Genomic DNA, 19,816 nt, shown 5'->3' with positions numbered 1-19,816 from the left:
GGTACTCAAAGTGCTTTACACTAACTAGTCATGTACCTACTGATGACGCAGCATCAGGAGCAATTAGGGGTTCAGTGTCTTGCTCAAGGACACTTCGACATTTTCATGATAGTCAGGGGATCAATCCCACAGCCTCTCGATTGGGAGACGACCATTCTACAACCGAGCCATGCCTCCCCTTATGCGCAATATTCACATACAGTGGAACCTCTACATACGAATTTCATATATTCCAGAGTGCCGTTTGCATCCTTAATCATTCTTTTTGTGAATCACATTTTACATGTAAATTGCTTAATTCGTTCGAAGCCTGAAAATAACACCACATTAAATTATATATTTGACCTTACCTATCAAGTGATGCAATGTTCAGAAGATGTCAGGCAAAAAACCACTGTAAACAGTAACTTTTAACTTCACTTCAACTTTAATTTTTAAAAAGAAATTGAAAACATTGAAATTCTCATTTTTATCAGATTTTTTTTCCATTCTCTGTTTTTTCAGATCACTTTGATTTTTATCTTGACTTGCACTTGGCCTCTGTGTAAAATAGTGAGCTAGGGAAGTTTGTTTCTGCCTATTTTTCAATATGCTCCTGAAATGACTCATGCAAATGTCATTAAACTGCGTAAGAAAATGACCAGTGTAAACCTTTTCGGGATGTTTCCTTTATATGAATTCTGCCAGGTTGTCATATGCAGCAATAATTTTCTTGATTTCTGAGGTTTTCAAAGCTGTGTCCTCCTCCTCCTCTTCAGCACCGAACTGTTCCTGAGTGATGGTTAGTTGCATGTCCTCCAAATCCTTAAGGTCTTCCGTTGAAAGCTCATCATTTTGTTCCTCAAGAAGCTCACCAATGTCCTCCTTGACAAAGACCAGCCCCATTGAATTCCCGAGTGAAACAATTTCCTCAACACAAGGTCAGGAACATCTTTAGGAACTGCTTCTGCAAAGTCTCTTGCAGGCCTCAGCTTCTTCCACGTTGACCTCAAAGTGCATCTAGAAACCTCCTGCCAAGCTTGACTGACGAGCCCAGTGCATTATATACAATGTCAAAATGGCCCTTCCAATATTCACGGAGGGTGAGGTTGGTGGTGTCAGTGATTTCAAAACATCTTTGGAAGACATGGTTTGTGTACAGCTTCTTGAAATTTGAAATCACTTGCTGATCCATGGGCTAGATGAGAGGGGTGGTATTAGGTGGAAGGAAGAGCACTTTGATGAAGGAAAATTCTGGGAGAATATCATCCTCAAGGCTTGGAGGGTGTGCAGGAGCGTTGTCCAACAGCAGAAGACATTTCAGGTGGAGGTATTGGTTCTCCTCAAGACATTTTTTCCACAGTTGGACCAAAAGTGAGATCAACCCACTCCACAAAAAACTGCCTTGTTACCCAGGCTTATGCATTGGCCCTCCACATCACCGGAAGGTTCTCTTTTAGCACTCTATGGAATTTAAAAGCTCAAGGATTGTTTGAATGGTACATGAGCTGGGGCTTCACCTTACAATCTCCACTAGCATTTCCATAGAAAGCAAGGGTGAGCCTGTCTTTCATAGGCTTATTAATACCCAGGCAACTTTTTCCCAAAAAGTCCTGTTTCATCGCAATTGAAAATTTGCTGTGGCATATAGTTTTCTCGGCGAATCAACTCGTCAAACTTTTTTACAAAGTGTTGAGCAGCACGGACATCGGCACTGGCAGCCTCCCAATGTCGCACCACAAAGTGAATACAAGCCCTCCTCTTAAATTTATTGACCCACCCCATGAAGCCCTGAAATCTAGAGGTTTGTCTCCCTGTTGGGATGTCCCTTCACCTGCGTAGTCTTCGGCTCTCGCACTCACATGATCGCGAAAAATAGCGCTGGCCTTTTGGCAGATGATCCTCTCAGTAATTGTTTCTCCAGCGATTTCTTTTTGTTTAATCCAGATGATAAGTCTCTCCATCTTGTCGTGAATGTCGCTCCTTTTGTTTGAAATGATAGTCATGGCTTTACACGCTGTTGTTGCTTTTATGGTTTCTTTTTGTCTAAGAATGGTGCATATTGTTGATGGGTTTCAGCCACAGTGTCTTGCAGTATCGGCCACCAGCATGCCACTCTCACGCTTTTTAATTATTTCCTGCTTCACTTCCATAGAAATCATTTTCTTCTTCCCTTGAAAATTCTTGGGACCCATGGATGCACTATTGTAGCACTAACACGGAAACCGAACTGAACTGAACGACGAGGAAATTGTAAACGAGCCAACTGTACTGTACAGCACAGCCAATAGGAGAGCAAGACAATGAACGTGTAGGATTCTGACCAGTTGGGGAGCAGGATACAGGTGCGGTGTTATGGAGAGTTTACTGTGAGCAGGAATTTAAACTTTTCAACCAGGACCTCTTGGAACATGTGAGTTATTGCTTGTATATCAAATTTTTCCTCATATAAAGAGGCAAAAATCGGGCTGAATTTTTTTCCTTTTAAAGGGAATATTTCGTGTACGGAAGCATTATCTCGAGATTCCACTGTATTTCTTTACCAAATAATTCCATAAAATTTTTAAATAATAAAAAGAAAACACTTGACTTTGAATGTCTTCCGCATTTGGGCTAGTATTGTACTATAGACTTACGCTAAGGTCCACACACTATAGAGCTGTGATTGCAATAAAATATGAATTCATTCCGACTTTTAGGCTTCAGTCACCTGCTGCCGTGGTACTACATGATCTACTTCATCATCCTGCTGGTACACCGGGACTCTCGGGATTTGAGCAACTGCAGAAGGAAGTACGGCTCAGCCTGGGACCAATACTGCCAAACAGTTCGCTACCGGATCATTCCACGTGTCTACTGAGGGGAAACTTCATCTGGACACTTTTTGAACCAGTATTACAGCCAGAAAAATCTTCACACACACCAATACCTTTTTTTTTCCACAATTTCTGTTATTGGTTGGATAAAAAGATAAAAACATCAAAAAAAATTGTGCTTTCATACATTTCAAGACGGGTTTTACAAAGAAACTAAAAAGGACTTTTGTTGACATAGTTTGAAACAATTGCAAAAGAATGAGGGAGAAATTTAATATTTTGCAATTTGATGCAAAGATGATGCCTTTGCAAGTAATGTAAATTTTTGTATATAGCCTTTTGTTTTTATACTTCAAAATCACTTTTATTTTTAGCTACATTTAGGACTTATTTTCATGAGTGTATTAGTAGTCTTTCCTTATGAAAAATGGAAACTAAATAAGCTGAATGCTGCATCTACAATCCTTGGGGAAAAAAATTATGGACTCACCTGTCTCAGTTTAAAAGAACAGATCACAGCACAAAACAAAAATCATTTCAAATGGCAACTTTCTGGCAAAAGGAAACACTCAAATAAGGAAACTTAGTCAGTAACACTGGTTTGATCTAAAATTGTTTGTAACCTAAATAAACATCTCCTGAGACTGGTGATTCCATTATTTTTGACAGGGTTTGTTTCACATTTTTTTTCTCAGGACCCCTAAGTATTCTAGAAATTTTCATAATAGGTTTTCCTGTACAGTCTTGAATTTTGTAGTTGCCTAGTTGTTTGAGTTGTTATCCCGCAATTTCCTTACATAATGGATTTGACAAGATTTAGAACCTCATGGTGACATGCCAAGTGTTGGAGGGGACAACCAATGTTATGATCATGACGATAAGTGTCATGTCTTAGTTCACCTGCAAATCAGAAATTTTTTTGATTTAGGCTTTAACACCATGTCACGTTCATACTGTGATAACGCTTAGACATGAGTTGCATCGCGATCATTATTTGCAGCTGGTGGTCACAACTGAAGTAGTGATGTTTTAATTTGAAGAACCTGAAAATATTTTTACTTTTTTGCTTCATGGGGAGCAAAACATGATAGACATTCTTTATGAATATTTAATGTTGCAGTTTTTTATAATGTAATCTAGGCCATTTTGTTTATAGTTAGATATGCCATAGCTAACATATTTAGCTCAGTTTATTATTATAAATGGACATTTTTATTTGTGGAAGGGGGAAAAAAGTATCTTTGCATCCGCATCACAATAACTGGTTAAAGTATCTGTATATATGTTTGCAGCCCAAATAAAGATTTGCATAATGTGTCTTAATTTCATTCCCCGTCTGTTTTATTTTTTTTAGTCATTAACTTAGGCAAGCTGACATTTGCCCTTTACATTCTGACTTCCTAATGACAAACTGAGAAAAAGATTCTTAGAGCATAATGGCTGCTAAGGCAGTGGTTCTCAACCTTTTTTCAGTGATGTAACCCCTGTGAAATATGTTTTCAGCCAAGTACCCCTTAACCAGTGCAGCGCATTTTGGGGTTAAAAATAAAAAACTTCAATATGCCATCAGTGTCTGATTTCATAAACTTGAGACTTTCAAACTTCGTTTGTCCTGGTCCACAAAAAAAATCAATCATCCTAAAGTGCTGTCTTTTGGATCATAGAAATCTGTTAACAAAAAACGTATATTTTTCCACAAATAATAGTGTCAGACCTGTTCTCAGAAATAAATATTTGTCCACAGGAAAAAATATGAACTATAAAGCATCCCCTTTTGGGATTCATTTTGCCAATGTACATAGGAAAAATGAAAAAAAAAAAAAAAAAAACATTGTTAAGAGTTTCAAAACTAGTTTACTGATTTTAGAGATGTTCATGGTCACATAGGATCAGTACAATACACAAATGTTAACACACACAAAAATTATTTTTTTCAGGTGATCTCTTGGACTCAATTGGAGCTTCAGTCATTTTCATTTCTATTTAATTTTCGTCCAGAAAATGGTCGCCGGTTCTTCTGAACTTGAAGCTGTGAAAACACAGTTTTCAGGTTAAAAAAAATAAAATAAAAATTAACTGCAAAATAGAAGTTCAGAAGAATAAGAGAGCATACAGTGTCGAAGAGAGACACAATTTTTCATCAGTGCTACTGGATTTGATTTGTAAAGCCAAAATTAAACATGGACAAAACATGCATCTGTTACTCTTTTTTTTTTTAATTGAACCAATCTACATCATAGCATCTTAATATATTTCATTTTCCAAAATATATTTCTGTATGCATGCATAAAAGATCCATCCAGCCTTTAACAACAAAGGGTTTGAACAATTCATAAATACTGTACTGGGATATTTTTTTTTCCACCATTAAGGAATCCCAAACATAAAAATGACCAATGGCGCAGAACTGCTGAAGAAGAAAACGCGCCACCGCCAGTTGCCCAACCCTGCCTAGGATTATTAAACAGTCTGTTTTATGCCGTTTGTGGAATCATTTTCTGTCGCCGTTTCTCCTCACACGGCTCGCAGGCTTGCTGGTGCCTATCCCAGCTGGCTTTGGGCAGTAGGCGGGGGACACCCTCAACTGGTTGCCAGCCAATCGCAAGGCATATGCATAGATTTTAGCTGCACTAAAGTATTTTATATGACGCAATCTACCTTAGCTCCCTCTAGAAAGTGCAGCTCTTTCTGCAGTGCGTTGTTCAGTCCTTCTTCTGTACTGAATCCAACCCAACAGAATCCTCTGTGGAAGCCACTTTCTTTATCCTGAAACAAAAAAAGGAGATCACATAGAACAAATAATGCTGAAACAGTAAAAAAATGAAGGGGGCTTCTTGAGATTGCAGAGTTACTTACAAAGGGAAGTAGGCACTTTTTGACTTGTCCAAACTGTCCAAAGTATTCCCTCATCTCCTCTGAAAGACAAGTCAAATGCATACATAATGATTATCGAACCATTACATTTGGATCAGGCAACAGCATGAGTGCACTTTTAATAGAATGTGACATTTCGAAAGGAGAGGTTGAAGTCAGTGAATACGTATAACAAGTCATCTCTGTGCTTAAGTTAGTTTCAAATTGTAACCCGTGACAAAATAAATGAAAGACATTTTTGTTCATATGTTAGGAAACTGATACAATGTGTTAACCCTTTAAGGTCCGCACTAAGAAAAAAACTAGAAAAGTTATCTCTCTGCATTTTTTATTTCCTTGGGGCAATAACAACAATATCCCCCAAAAAATAATTTAACAGACCACACAATTTATCAATTATAAGCCTCTACCAAACATTTGAGATGGTTCTTCATGGTAAAAGTCAGAATACATTTGAAAATATCAAAAACATTTTGAAAAGTAAAATAAAATGCCATTCTTTAGCAGAAATAAATCCTAATTGGCCATCTGTGTGGTGGAGCAAACACTCAAATGTGTTTTTTGGGAATTTTACCCACTTTACTTTTCATGGTATGCTATCAAGCACTGTTGGTTTGCGTTCAAACACAGGAAAACATTGCATTTCTGGCATTTCCATCTTGACACCCCCTTTGGACAGAGGTTACACAGTTTGTCACAGTGAAGTGGCAAATGTCCACAGTTGTCAAAAGTCACATCCAGTTGCGGTTGTGAGGGTCTTGGGGTGTAGCGTTTCTTCTGCGATGACGTGGGGTGGAGAGAGGATGGTGGTCGGCCAACTTTGGATGCTGGCTTGACTTTCTTCAGACTGTGGGCAACTGCCAGTCGGAACCTTTTCAGAGGCATTGTTTTATCTTTCAATAGGTCACAGTCCCTCTTGTAGACCAGCCAGGCATTTGAGATGCAGAGATTAAGGATGTATCCAAACAGGGGACAGTACCATCGCATTGACTTGGCTGGGGACTTGTACAAGTATACCAGCATGTCAGAAAGATCAACGCCTCCCATATTTTGATTATATGCAGGAATCAGTGATGAGTGTCATCAGTGAAGAGTGTCTTGAAATACTGGAAGGGTGTCTTCGCACCTTCAGGGGGTTCAAATCTTGCATCAGGCACTTGGGTTGCCTCAATGTCTTCATGCTTTCAGATTCTCCTAGTGCCTTTTTTGGGCCTGAGGGTGGACTAGTGTCAGGAGTGTCCTCTGGCTCTTCCAAGGAAACAGTTTTTAGGCTGTTTTTACCTTTTCTCCTCTTGTTATGGAGTGGCGGTTTAGAGGATAAAGTTGTTGAGGGAACCTCCTCCTCATCCATAGATTCAAAAGATGTGCCCCACTGTCTTCTGCTTGTATTGGCTGATAATCAGGATCATCAATTTGGTCATCGTCATCACTCATATCAGCATCAGAGTCTTGAGGATTTTCTGGTACAAGGGCCAGAAGCGTGTGTGACCTTGCACCATAAAATGTTTAAGTATCCATCTATTATTTTTAAAACAGAAAGGAAAAATCAAAATTATTAATTATGTACAGCTCTAATGCTATTAATATGTTAGTATAACAACATACAGTGGGGCAAATAAGTATTTAGTCAACCACTAATTGTGCAAGTTCTCCAACTTGGAAAGATTAGAGAGGCCTGATATTGTCAACATAGGTAAACCTCAACCATGAGAGACAGAATGTGGAAAAAAAACAGAAAGTCACATTGTTTGATTTTTAAAGAATTTATTTGCAAATTGTGGTGGAAAATAAGTATTTAGTCACCAACAAACAAGCAAGATTTATGGCTGTCAAAGAGGTCTAACTTCTTCTAATGAGGTCTAACAAGGTCTAATGATGCTTCACTCGTAACCTGTATTAATGGCACCTGTTTTAACTCATTATCGGTATAAAAGACACGTGTCCACAACCTAAGTCAGTCACACTCCAAACTCCACTATGGCCAAGACCAAAGAGCTGTCGAAGGACACCAGAGACAAAATTGTGGACCTGCACCAGTCTGGGAAGACTGAATCTGCAATAGGTAAAACGCTTGGTGTAAAAAAATCAACTGTGGGAGCAATTATTAGAAAATGGAAGACATACAAGACCACTGATAATCTCCCTCGATCTGGCGCTCCATGCAATATCTCACCCTGTGGTGTCAAAATGATAACAAGAACGGTGAGCAAAAATCCCAGAGCCACGCGGGGGGACCTAGTGAGTGACCTACAGAGAGCTTGGACCACAGGAACAAAGGCTACTATCAGTAACACAAGGCACCACCAGGGACTCAAATCCTGCACTGCCAGACGTGTCCCCCTGCTTAAGCCAGTACACGTCCAGGACCATCTGCGGTTCACTAGAGAGCATTTGGATGATCCAGAAGAGGACTGAGAGAATGTGTTACGGTCAGATGAAACCAAAATAGAACTTTTTGGTAGAAATGCAGGTTCTCGTGTTTGGAGGAGAAAGAATACGGAATTGCATCCCAAGAACACCATACCCACTGTGAAGCATGGGGGTGGAAACATCATGCTTTGGGGTTGTTTTTTTGCAAAGGGACCAGGACGGTTGATCTGTGTAAAGGGTAGAATGAATGGGGCCATGTATCGAGAGATTTTGAGTGAAAATCTCCTTCCATCAGCAAAGGCATTGAAGATGAGACGTGGCTGGGTCTTTCAGCATGACAATGATCCCAAACACACAGCCAGGGCAACAAAGGAGTGGCTTCATAAGAAGCATTTCAAGGTCCTGGAGTGGCCTAGCCAGTCTCCAGATCTCAACCCTATAGAAAATCTGTGGAGGGAGTTCAAAGTCTGTGTTGCCCAACGACAGCTCCAAAACATCACTGCTCTTTGAGGAGATCTGCATGGAGGAATGGGCCAAAATACCAGGAACAGTGTGTGAAAACCTTGTGAAGAGTTACAGAAAACGTTTGGCCTCCGTTATTGCCAACAAAGGTTACATAAAGTATTGAGATGAACTTTTGGTATTGACCAAATACTTATTTTCCACCACAATTTGCAAATAAATTCTTTAAAAATCAAACAATGTGACTTTCTGGGTTTTTTTTCCACATTCTCTCTCTCATGGTTGAGGTTTACCCATGTTGACAATTTCAGGCCTCTCTAATCTTTCCAAGTTGGAGAACTTGCACAATTAGTGGTTGACTAAATACTTAATTTGCCCCAGTGTACAGCAATTTGTTAACATGAAATTAACAGTATGAAAAGTACTAGTAATACATCCGCGTATTCTCGAAAGTTATATTTATGGAACTATGAAAACATCTAAAAAATTGTGAAAAATTATACTAATATAATTTTTTCATCAAATATATAATGCAGTAATATTAAATGTATGCCATTAACAAGAGTGACTGTTCATCAGGCTTTTTATTACAAAGAAATTGTACATTTTCTATCTTGGTGATAGCATTATCACTAAATGACAATTGAACTGTTTGGTCAAGCATGCTTTTAGACAATAAATACTAAATATAAATATATACTAAATAATAAATATAAATAATGGAATAACTGTGGGTGAGTGCCATATTACAACTGTGCCATATTACCAACAATAAATAATCGGAATTATTTTTTATTTCATAGCAAATTCTCAATTTTCATTGCATTAGCTTAGCTTCGGTACCTTTACCATGAAATGCTAAATCAACCATTTGGAAGAGCAAGTTTTTTAAAAAAAATTTGACCCTCATTACACTTTTTTTTTGTTGCAACAAGTTACATAATTCTGTTCACTAGAACCTTTGGTACCATAATATGTAAAAAAAAAAAAATATATGCTTACCTTCGAAATTTTCACCAAAAAGAGGCCACATGTCAGGAGTGATTTTGTAGTTGATGACTTCCCGTCAGAAAGAGAAATGTAAAGGCATACTGTTTAAAGACACAGTGACACCTAGGGGATTTTTTAGCATTACACACGTAATCCGAGCAGTAGAGTTGGCTCAATCAGGTTGAGTTAAATACAACACATTTTTCAATGAGATACGGGGACTCAAAATGTGCTCTACCAAATGGTAGACACATCAGACATCACTAAAAGATCGTGTGTGAAATAATGTTCTCAAATATGCATTATATGAGAAATTTCAATGCTTCATTTCGAACACAAAGGCAAGCTATGTTTCTGCTAATCAATGCATCACCACAGGACCTAATTTGGGCAATTTCTTATCAATTCATTAAAAAAAAAAATTATAGGACCGCAGAATTTCTTGAAAAAAAATATCTAGTATTAAGACACACTTGTTGATAGGAAAAGTCAAAGATATTAGATCACAAGTGTCTATCGTTTTTTTCCATTAACAATCATTGAATTAAAGGTACTTGAGGTGTTTTTTGGCATCATAAAAAGCCATCAATCTATGCAACCATTTTCTTAAACGCTTGTCCTCACAAGACTCCCGGGCTTGCTGGTGCCTATCCCAGCTGTATTTAAGCAGCAGGTGCAGTACACCCTGAAGTGGTTGCCAGCCAATTGCAGGGACGGAACAACCATTCACTCACCCAATCACAACTAAGGACAATTTAGAATGTCCAATACCCCTGCCATGAATGTTTTTGGAATAAGGGAGGAAACCGGAGTATCCGGAGAAAACCCATGTGGCACGGGGATACAGTGGCTGATGAAATGTTTATTTAATAGACTTAAAGGGACAGTGTGTAAGATTTAGACCGTTTTTCATTAAAAAATAATTGATTGTAAATTTCAAAAACTTGCTAATTAATGTATTCTTAGAGACCAACAGTATGTTTTAAATATAACCATAGGTCTAGTTATCATTAAATTACATGGTGGTTGCACTTCCCGAGAGGCGGCCATGTTTGTTATAGCTAAGGACAATGGTAAATGCAGCACCTGCAGCACCTCCTGAAGTCCATAATGAAAAACGGTCTAACTCTTACACACTATCCCTTGACCTAATTTTTTAATTAAAAACTATTGTTTTTGTTTTTTTACATTTTTATTTACACAAACAACAAATACAACAATGACAGACTCATATAAAAAAAGTATCAAAGTCTCATGCATCAAAGTCTCACACTTACAGACTACAAACTGCAAGCTAACAGCTTACAATGCTGGAGTATATCACAATATATAACATGTTTCACGAACAAACAGAAGAATAACAATATAAGAATAGGATCACAAAGTTAACAATAACCCAGTTAAAAGAAAAAAAAAGACAAACAAAAACAAGAGGTTTTTGATAGGTTAAGTTCCACTAAATATGTACAGAATTGATTTGCTTGGGTATTATTTGTTTTAAACATTTTATTTTAAAGGAAAATTCGTTCTTAAGATTGAGCCACGGTGGGGTAGATTTGTCATATCGACACTTGTGTATGAAAACTTTTGGAATAATACTTGTATTATTAACAAAAACTGTTTAAGGTTTCTAACGGTTGCATACGTTTTGGTATTAAGGTTACTCAGGATGTTGGTTATGGAGCTTGGTGTGACGTGGCCAAAAATAATGACTTCAGTTTTACTGTCATTGAGGTTGAGAAAATTAGCCTGCATCCTGGCTTTGAGCTCGAACAGTCAAATGAAGACTGCAACGTGCCCTGGGTGGCGGTTCTTATGGGCAGATAGATTTTTACAGCATCTGCAAAACAGTGGAAGGGAATGTTGTGCTTGGAAAAAATAGAGCCAAGTGGTAAGAAGTACAGCAAGAAAGAGGGGGCAAAGAATAGAACCTTGGGGAACTCCGCAAGTAAGAGGGGCTGGAGAGGAGGAGAAAGCCCCTAAGTTGACTGAAACTGATCTGCCTTGACAGGTAGGATTTAAACCATGTAAGAGCAGTGCCTGTAAATGTGAAAGGAATCATATACAGTCGGCCCCCGGTTTACGAACACCCTCTTTTACGAACATTTCGACTTACGAGCGTGGACCACGGAGTTTTTTGTCCCCCACTTACGTGCAAACCTTTCGTCTTACGAACAATCTGACATACCGGCCATTGTATTAGTTCAGATATTTTCGCTCTGCTGCGTCAACAAAATCAATAGACGACGCTAGTCACGGCAACGTTGAACGCTATTGCTCTTACAATGTCACAGTCACTGTCTCAGTCACGGTGTCAGTCACGGAGTCAGTCACGGAGATGCCGATATGCTATTGGTCGATTAAGGTCACGGTCGGTCTGACTCACTGAGATGCTATTGGCCGGTGTCATGTCAATCACAGAAATGCCGATATGCTATTGGCCGAACGCCTTTATCTAGCTTGATGGCACAGCTGGTCAGGATGGAAGGAAGGAGAGAAAATGAGTGAAAAACGGAAGGAAGGAATGTTGTGAAGACTTTGCAAACTTTATCTGTTAGACATGGCTTCTAAAATTGCAAGTGGCGGTAAAGGAAGAAGTAAGAGGATGATGACAATAGAAACCAAGCAGGAGATAATAAAAAAATACGAAGGAGGCACACGCATAGTTAACCTTGCTCGTGAGTATGGACGGAACCGCTCGGCAATCTTCTAAGGGCAAGACTTTCCTTGCCGGGGGACGGACCTCGCTCGACAACAAAACGGAGAGGCTTCTTCTATTATGGATTAAAGAGAAGGAAATCGCCAGTGATATGTTTTAGTTTGAGAAAAGTTCCCGTTTAAGAAAATAAATAAATTCTGCGGGTTGGTCTCCTCTCCCCTCCGCCTCCACCCAGCTCAAGTCACGTCGCCCCAAAGGTAAATGTCATTTTTCCTTTGTATATGTTATTTAATTTAACTGTACGGTAGATTGTTACTCATTTTTAATATGTGTATAAAGTCGTGATGTTTTTACCTAAGGTTTTTGCACGCGTTGCACGCATTCACTAATTAACATAGGTTTGGATTGCCCGTCATACGAGCAGTTCAAGTTACGAGCGTAGCCGCTGAACAGATTAAGTTCGTAACACGGGGGCCCACTGTATAATGTTTTTTATCATTATGTATTTATTTCTTGTCTAGAATAGGGTGCATTGCTATCCATCTATGCAGTAGTAGTTTATGTCGCCCCAGTCCTTAGATAAAGCTGTTGACACAGGAAAGTGTAAATTGGGACCTTGGCCCAGCTGTTGGCGGTGCCCGGCTGCCGCTTTTTGTCATGTCTTGTAATGTGCAATGCTTTGCTGAATGAATGAATGAACAAAAAGCAGGTTGGGCTTTGAACGGTGTGAGTGAAAGCCAAGCCTTCCCTTTGCTGGCAAAGAAAAGTCAATCTTGGTTGGTCTGAGTTACCATTTTGCTGCTTAGCAGCTCGGCATGTCTTAAGTCTTCTTTTTAAAATAACTGACAGAAATGCAAACATGGTTTTCAACCCTTGCTAGCAGGATGGTATGTGTCACAGTGTCAAAAGCAGCTGTTAAATCAAGGAGGACTAGAACAGCGAACCTGCCAGAGTCAACAATTAACAAAAGGTCATTCAAAACTCTAAGAAGTGCAAATTCAGTGCTATGGCTCGGTCTGAAGCCAGACTGAAATGTATCATGGATGCCATGTTCAGTTAAAAAGTCCTGTAACTGGTTATACACAAGTTTCTCTCAAACCTTGGGTAAAAAGAACTCATGTTTTGGTATGTTTTGGTACTAAGGGGACTCAGGATGTTGGTTATGGAGCTTGGTGTAACATGGCCAAAAATAATGACTTCAGTTTTACTGTCAATGAGGTCGGGATAATTGGCCTTCATCCAGGCTTTGAGGTGACAACGACACATAACTAGTGTCGATGGCTTTCAGTATGGCGGCAGTAAAGTGTCGCAATCATTTTCCTGAGTCCTAGCTTTCACTTTATTCTCCGTGTGTAATTTCTGGAGAATTTGCTGGGATTATCTTTCTGTCCTGTTTGTTGCTGCTAGCGTTAGATCTCTCAATCGGCGCTGTATAGTCATGCTCGCTGTTTTTATGACTAAGCAGGAGACAATTCGCTGCTGAAGCTCTAATGCTCTCGGGTTTTTTCATGTTGGGCCGAGTTTCCCTACTTAGCTTTTCAATAAAGTGGCATATTAAAGGAAATACATGTTTTTAATTCCAATGTATCAATAAAATAGAGGGTTCATGGAACTGTGTTATTCTAACAAAGATTGAGACAACGTAATGTCAGTATGAAGCAGATATAATCTTGGCCCAGGAGAAATCAAGACAAGTCATCACCTCCAAAAGGGCCAAAATCTTGGCCCAGGAGAAATCAAGACAAGTCATCACCTCCAAAAGGAACAAATGGCATCGACACAACATTTCACGGAACAAAAGGTGAAATGGTTTATGGTGCTCAGACTTCCTCCCTCTTCCAAAGAACAAAGACTTTTGAAGATACCATCTCCACGCGCGCGCGCGTCACACACACACACACGCGCGGATACGTTCCACAGTGGGACTACATGCCCGAAAGAGGTATAAGAACTGAATGTGGAAGGTGAAACGTTGCCATTTTCTGCTCCGACCTGTGGCAGGACTAGCCGGAGGCCTCGTGTACTTACCCACTCTGTCTGGATTAAATCAGTAGTTTCATTATGTTGTGGTATGTGCGATCTTTCAACAAAACGAACACGCTAGGAACTAGTTTGATGCGATACGTTTTTCTACGTTCCTTCAATATATGGCTTCAGATCGTGTTACACTTTGTTGACTTTGTTGCGGAGCTCAGACGGATGCGACTGCTTCGGACTCCACCCGACCTGAACTATTTTTTAGTTATCAGGCATTAACTTCAATTCCAGCGAAAGTAGCGCGTGGTAGCTCATAGAGGTGACTGCCTGATCGACAAAGGCCGATGAACGCACAAAACGTTTATTGATCGGACATGCATTCTCAACTGACATATTAAAACAACATATATTTAATATACAAGTTAATATTACTCACTGCCAGCGACTGTCCATGGAATTTTTGACACAAACAATTCAAACACTTTCCGGGACGGCGCCGCCATGTTTCGACATGAATTTACACTTTGACCATTGAAGCATTACACGACTTCCGGTCGTTTTTCCTTTTTCCTTTTTGTTTTTGTTTTTAATAAATAATTTTAAAATCAAAGCATCGGTTTCATATTGATACAAATTAATATTTAGACTATTGTCTTTGCTTTTGTCCGTTTATAAAAACTGTAACAAATGCGTGTTAGTCCAGAACCATAGCACCTCCTTAACAGTTGATGGCAGTCTTCTAGTAAAATGTGACGTAGAATTCAAACTGAAACATAGCCAAAATGGCGGCGTCCATGGTGGAAGCCGGAGAAGATGCTTTTAGAAAAATATTCAAGATGTATAAACGCAGAAGCCCTCCTCCAGATTTTAGTGATGTTGTTGATTTTTCCAAAATTGTGACGAATGACAAGGTAAAGTAAATAAATATAAATCAATCAGGAAAATAGTGACGTTAAAGCCCCACGCGAGACATTTGTCTAAAAGTACCGTACTTTTAAGTTTTCCGAATTTATAACGAAATTATAACTGGCTATTGGTCTTATCAAACATAATTTTATAGAGTATCATCAGCCAATAGTAAAAGCATTCCAAACATTTGGACCAACGTGTCTTCCGTAAATTAAAATGTGATGAATAGACGAACTATTGACGAATCGATGAATAAATCTAGGTTTTATTTATGCATATAAAAATTATTATTAAAAAAAACTCATTTTGTGTCTAAATGTGCCAGATAGTTCGGGTGAAACTAGATCCAGCTGCCGTGAGTGATAGTGATGCTGCCAAAGTTGGATTACGTCCTGTCAAAGACTGGAGAGCTTTCAACTTGCAGGGGTACCCAGGTAAATTGTAGAAGATCAGGACTATAACACTGCGATTGTGGCCGACTGAGTGGTCAGCTCAAACTTCAGTACATTTTTTGGGGGGGATCATTTGTGTTTTTCAGGATTTATCTTCATCACTAACCCCTTCCTCTGCGGTTCCCAGCCTTTCTGGATTCGGCAGTGTTTGAAAATTTACCCCCAGAAGCCAAATGTCTGCAACCTGGACATGCACATGTCTCCCACAGACACTAAAGACATCTGGGCCAAAAGTGTACCCAACCTCAGGTAAGGCAAGTGTGCCTGGCTGACTGTATCTCTTCACAGCAAAACTAAAACTAGAGGTTGCAGAGATAGAGATAGACCTCGCCATAAATAAACAGCAACATGACCCTTTCAGTTTAGCCTTGAGGCGCTTGAGACCCAAAACTACCAAATAAAATTTAGAAATAAGTTTTCTTTCAAGTTGGAGTGCAAATTCATCATGTTCCCAACTGTTGTTGGGAATCTAGAGTCTAGATCACAGGTGTCGAACTCCAGTCATCGAGGGCCGGTATCCTACATGTATTCAAACCTTTTCCATCAAAAACACCTGATTCAAATGTTTGGGATCATTTTGGAGCTCCTGCAGAGCTTGCTAATGAACTAATCATTTGAATCAGGTGTGTTTGGGAAAGAAAACCGGAAAACATGCTGGATGCCGGCCCTCGAGGACTGGAGTTCGACACCTATGGTGTCGAATAGGATCTAGACTCTAGATCCTATTTGTTTCAATACATCTTATTTCAAATCATGTCTGTAATTAATATACATGTTCATGCAAGCAGGGCTAGCAGCTACTTTGACTTAGGTCTTTTATGCAGCATGATAAAATTTAAGACTAACTATTACTAAGCAAATATTGTGTATTACTTATTTATTCTCACAAGCAAATTTTAGAGACTGTTTAGAGATGTTCTGCAAGAGATCAGTGATGGACAAGATGAAAGCAAAATGGTGTCATTTGAGACAGCAATTTCAAGACCATGTTTCCGTTTTGTGCTGAATCCAGTGAACAATTTAGAATGTTTTAAAATAATCATCTGCATTTTAGAATGTTTCACACTGGCATAGTTAAAGTATATCCAGATCCGGAGGTTGTTCTCAAGCCAAGGTAACAAATAGTAGAATCTATAAAACCACAATTACAGCGTGTATCAGTGTACATGTGCTTCAGTTGAGAGACATCTCCGATTATCGCATACACAGATTATAAAATGATAAAATGTGTTTTCAGTTTTGAAGGGAGCACTTTTTCACCAATAATGAATGAACAACAGATGGATTTCTGTACATTTTTAGAAAAGAGTAAATCTCACATCCTTGACTTGCGTAATACCGACTCATGTTTGTGGTTGGGAGCATAGTTCCTATTTGCTAACTCAGAGGACAATGAAGTCAGACACGTTCACATAACTGAGATAACTCAAAACAATTGTAGCCAGAGTGCAGTCAATGTTTAGTGAATACAGTTTTTCACAAGTATAGAAAAGAAGCTCAGGGAGCTATTTTTTGGAATGTAGGAGGATTTCTGCAGGTTGTTGTCCCTTCTTGCCAGTACAGTACATTAAATCACATTCAAGTATTCCCATATAAATCAATAAGTCGGTAGGTAAATAGGTAAGCACCTCCCTACATACAGTACCTGCACACACAAGCTAGGCCAATAAATTACAATTCTACATGAGAAACAGTATAATATTCTGAATATAATTGGTGAGTACAGTGGATACATCAATAAACAAAAATATCTGGAATACTAGCTTAGAGGAAAAAAGATATTTCTCTCAGCCAAATAGCTAAAGAGAATGACACTAATGAAAATGACATGAATAATTGTATTCAAAGGCATGTATAATGGAATGTCATTGCCAAGAGTACCAGTTTGGAAACACCTTTAAATTCAAATGGTCTCAAACACCTATCCCATTGAAGGGTTAGGGTTAGCAGATGTGCATTCACGAAAGGGTTTCATCAATTTTCATCAATATTCTTTCAATGTTTTAAGTTTTGTTTTGTTTTTTTGCAAGGAAAGTTTGACCATAACAGGAACACTACAAACGAGTGTTTGGTAAACGTTTGTGACTTTAATCAAACCAAGAATGCAACATCCGCTACCTTCGCTGACACATGCAAAAGTTTGCCACTTGTGGGATAGGGACTTTAGGTATTACTCTACAACAGGAAATATGTTAAAATGAAAAAATACTGAATCATGGGGTGTTTCTAGACTTTTGACTGGCACTGTATAATAATGATAATAATAATAATAATGTTTGCCAGTCAGCTTCAAGATTTCATATCTTGAAATTTAGAGTAATTAATGACTGTATAGCTTTAGACCACAATAGGTGTACATTGCTTGATCCAGTATGTAACGTGGCTTTTTAAAAAATGTTCCTTCAGTAGTCCTTCTGTTGGAAAGAGAGAGCCCAGAACTCTTCTGGAGAGGCTGCGCTGGGTCACCTTAGGCTACCATTACAACTGGAATAGCAAGGTAAGGAAAATTTCTAACTCATTCAATCACAAAGACGAATTTTCTAGTACAGATATTCACTCCCAGGTTTTTGATTTGTATTTTTGGAGGGGGCTAAAGGAGGGTCTAAAATGACTTCTACTAAATGATTTGTGGATTGCTTATTTGGACTTTGGACTTGGACTCCATTGCTACATTTAGATACAAAAGTACAAAAGTAATCAGTTACGTTAGGTGATTAAGTACCAAAATAATGACTTAAGGTAATTAAAGTAATTGCTTACTTGTACTTTGGATTTGGAATTGTTTACTTAAGGTGCTAAAGTAATAGAATACATAGTAATCTATTAGTTAGTTTTCCAGGATAATTGATTACCTTAATGCTGTAATACCTTAAGTAAATGATTATTTATTAGTTAATTCATTTAGCACCAGAGACTCTTTTAGCCAAAAAATGTGAAAATAACAGCAAAACAAATATAACTATGTATCTGAGATTCAATGTCTGGACTCTTGAATAACGTAAACATATGCCTTTGGGATTAAATAAATTAATTAGATCAATAATGAAAGTGTGATTTTTTTTTTTCTTCATTCAACTTTGACATAGACAAGTAACAGTGGTAATATTAAATCTATATTTATATTTCATGTGTGACACTATTGGTTGTCTTTTCAGTCTTACTCTGCAAATCATCACACTCCATTCCCAAGTGACCTCCACCTCCTGTCTTACCAAATTGCAGCTGCCTGCGGCTTCATAAGCTTCAATGCTGAGGCTGGAATCCTCAACTACTACAGGTTGGATTCCTCATTAGGAATCCACATGGATACATCTGAATTAGATCATAGCCATCCGCTACTGTCCTTCAGGTAGGAAAATAAAGTTAAATGAACACACGACAACATTTTCTTTGTAGCATTTTATTTATTTTTTTGCTGCTACAGTAAAGACACTTATTCACATTCACAATATAACAGTGTTTCTTTATCAGTTTTGGCCAGTCAGCAATCTTCCTCCTGGGTGGAACTCACAAACAGGACACTCCCACCGCCATGTACATGCACAGCGGAGATGTGATGGTCATGTCGGGGCAGAGCCGGCTACTTTACCATGCTGTGCCTCGCATTGTTCCAGCACACTGGGAAATGGCGCCTCTCAAGAGCGAGCGATGTAACTGGCAGGGTGATGCTGTTGTGCAGCCGGTCTGCAAGGAGGACTGGGCGGTGTGCACCAAGTATATCCTCAGCTCCAGAATCAACATGACTGTCAGACAGGTTTTGGGAGAGGGGCAGAGTTTCCCTGAGCCACCTCCTCTGCAGCAACCAGAAAATGAAAAAGATATGAATAGACGACGTTATAGTGACTCACCTGACACTGACGAGACATGATAAAGACCAACTAAGGACAATTATTTATATTGTTTACAAAAAGTTTACCCTGAATGTTTATGAAAATAAACTAATATTATTTTGCGTCTTTTATTATTATTATTTATTATTATTTTAATATTATTTTTCCAAAGACAAACTATTGTTTCTAATATATAAAATTATTAGAGGTACGAAATACTGTACGTGATTCTCAACTAAATTTTGCATACTTAAAACTGTATCCTTCACATTAAAACAAAGCAATATAAATCAACTTAAATGTTTTACAGCATTTATACACATTACAGTTTAAATAGAGAAAAATAACCAAATCCATCAAAGTGACGGTAATGTAAAAAAAGGATGCCAATCCTTATTTGATAAATTACACTTCACTGAAACAAAACAAAGCCTTTTCCCTGGGGTCATCTGCACTCTTGGGAACCCGCCCTACTATTTGAGAAGGACTGCACTAAAT

The 19,816-nt window shown here is 38.6% G+C and overlaps 3 protein-coding genes across 10 annotated transcripts in view; 2 read left to right on the top strand and 1 right to left on the bottom strand.

The window, feature by feature from the left end:
* Nucleotides 1-4,118, top strand: part of lbr (lamin B receptor) — a 45,496-nt gene extending 41,378 nt beyond the window's left edge. For 3 of the 4 annotated variants that reach the window (XM_088402659.1, XM_088402657.1, XM_088402658.1), the window contains one exon: nucleotides 2,679-4,118. In XM_088402659.1, the coding sequence (XP_088258785.1) occupies nucleotides 2,679-2,839 (161 nt within the window). In that variant the 3' untranslated portion in view covers nucleotides 2,840-4,118. Of the gene's footprint in view, nucleotides 1-2,134; nucleotides 2,393-2,678 lie in introns of all 4 variants that reach the window. The other variant, XR_015863733.1, reaches the window with a different exon arrangement.
* slirp (SRA stem-loop interacting RNA binding protein) lies at nucleotides 2,889-14,709 on the bottom strand. Its single transcript, XM_088402669.1, has 4 exons — nucleotides 14,564-14,709; nucleotides 5,652-5,710; nucleotides 5,454-5,561; nucleotides 2,889-4,824 (listed from the first exon to the last, which is right to left on the bottom strand). The coding sequence occupies exons 1-4, from the start codon at nucleotides 14,628-14,630 to the stop codon at nucleotides 4,759-4,761; spliced, it is 300 nt and encodes a 99-aa protein (XP_088258795.1). The 5' UTR covers nucleotides 14,631-14,709; the 3' UTR covers nucleotides 2,889-4,758.
* alkbh1 (alkB homolog 1, histone H2A dioxygenase) lies at nucleotides 14,074-19,444 on the top strand. Of its 5 annotated transcripts, none has more exons than XM_088402666.1 (6): nucleotides 14,074-14,219; nucleotides 15,366-15,470; nucleotides 15,616-15,737; nucleotides 17,895-17,985; nucleotides 18,644-18,837; nucleotides 18,960-19,444. In XM_088402666.1, the coding sequence occupies exons 2-6, from the start codon at nucleotides 15,405-15,407 to the stop codon at nucleotides 19,354-19,356; spliced, it is 870 nt and encodes a 289-aa protein (XP_088258792.1). In that variant the 5' UTR covers nucleotides 14,074-14,219; nucleotides 15,366-15,404; the 3' UTR covers nucleotides 19,357-19,444. The 5 variants fall into 5 exon arrangements, with proteins under 5 accessions (XP_088258792.1, XP_088258791.1, XP_088258790.1 ...); XM_088402665.1 differs by lacking the exon at nucleotides 14,074-14,219 and adding an exon at nucleotides 14,895-15,038; XM_088402664.1 differs by lacking the exon at nucleotides 14,074-14,219 and adding an exon at nucleotides 14,904-15,038 and having other exon boundaries at nucleotides 15,362-15,470.
* The last annotated feature ends 372 nt before the right edge of the window (nucleotides 19,445-19,816 follow it).

The sequence above is a fragment of the Hippichthys cyanospilos genome, chromosome 20 (genome assembly GCF_059441005.1).
Source record: "Hippichthys cyanospilos isolate Australia breed blue-spotted pipefish chromosome 20, RoL_Hcya_1.0, whole genome shotgun sequence".
NCBI classification, from domain to species: Eukaryota; Metazoa; Chordata; class Actinopteri; order Syngnathiformes; family Syngnathidae; genus Hippichthys; species Hippichthys cyanospilos.
Note: the sequence above shows the minus strand (reverse complement) of the source record. Positions and strands in the feature narration are given on the sequence as shown.

Bases quoted from the DNA above. Each gene is read 5' to 3' on its own strand.
- slirp (XM_088402669.1), bottom strand. From the start codon at position 14,630: ATGGCGGCGCCGTCCCGGAAAGTGTTTGAATTGTTTGTGTCAAAAATT. The intron at 5,711-14,563 runs GTGAGTAATATT...CTTGTCTTTCAG, and splicing joins TCCATGGACAGTCGCTGGCA to AGGAGATGAGGGAATACTTT. The intron at 5,562-5,651 runs GTAAGTAACTCT...TTTTTGTTTCAG, and splicing joins AAAAGTGCCTACTTCCCTTT to GATAAAGAAAGTGGCTTCCA.
- alkbh1 (XM_088402667.1), top strand. From the start codon at position 14,910: ATGGCGGCGTCCATGGTGGAAGCCGGAGAAGATGCTTTTAGAAAAATA. The intron at 15,471-15,574 runs GTAAATTGTAGA...TGTGTTTTTCAG, and splicing joins CAACTTGCAGGGGTACCCAG to GATTTATCTTCATCACTAAC. The intron at 15,738-17,894 runs GTAAGGCAAGTG...ATGTTCCTTCAG, and splicing joins AAAAGTGTACCCAACCTCAG to TAGTCCTTCTGTTGGAAAGA.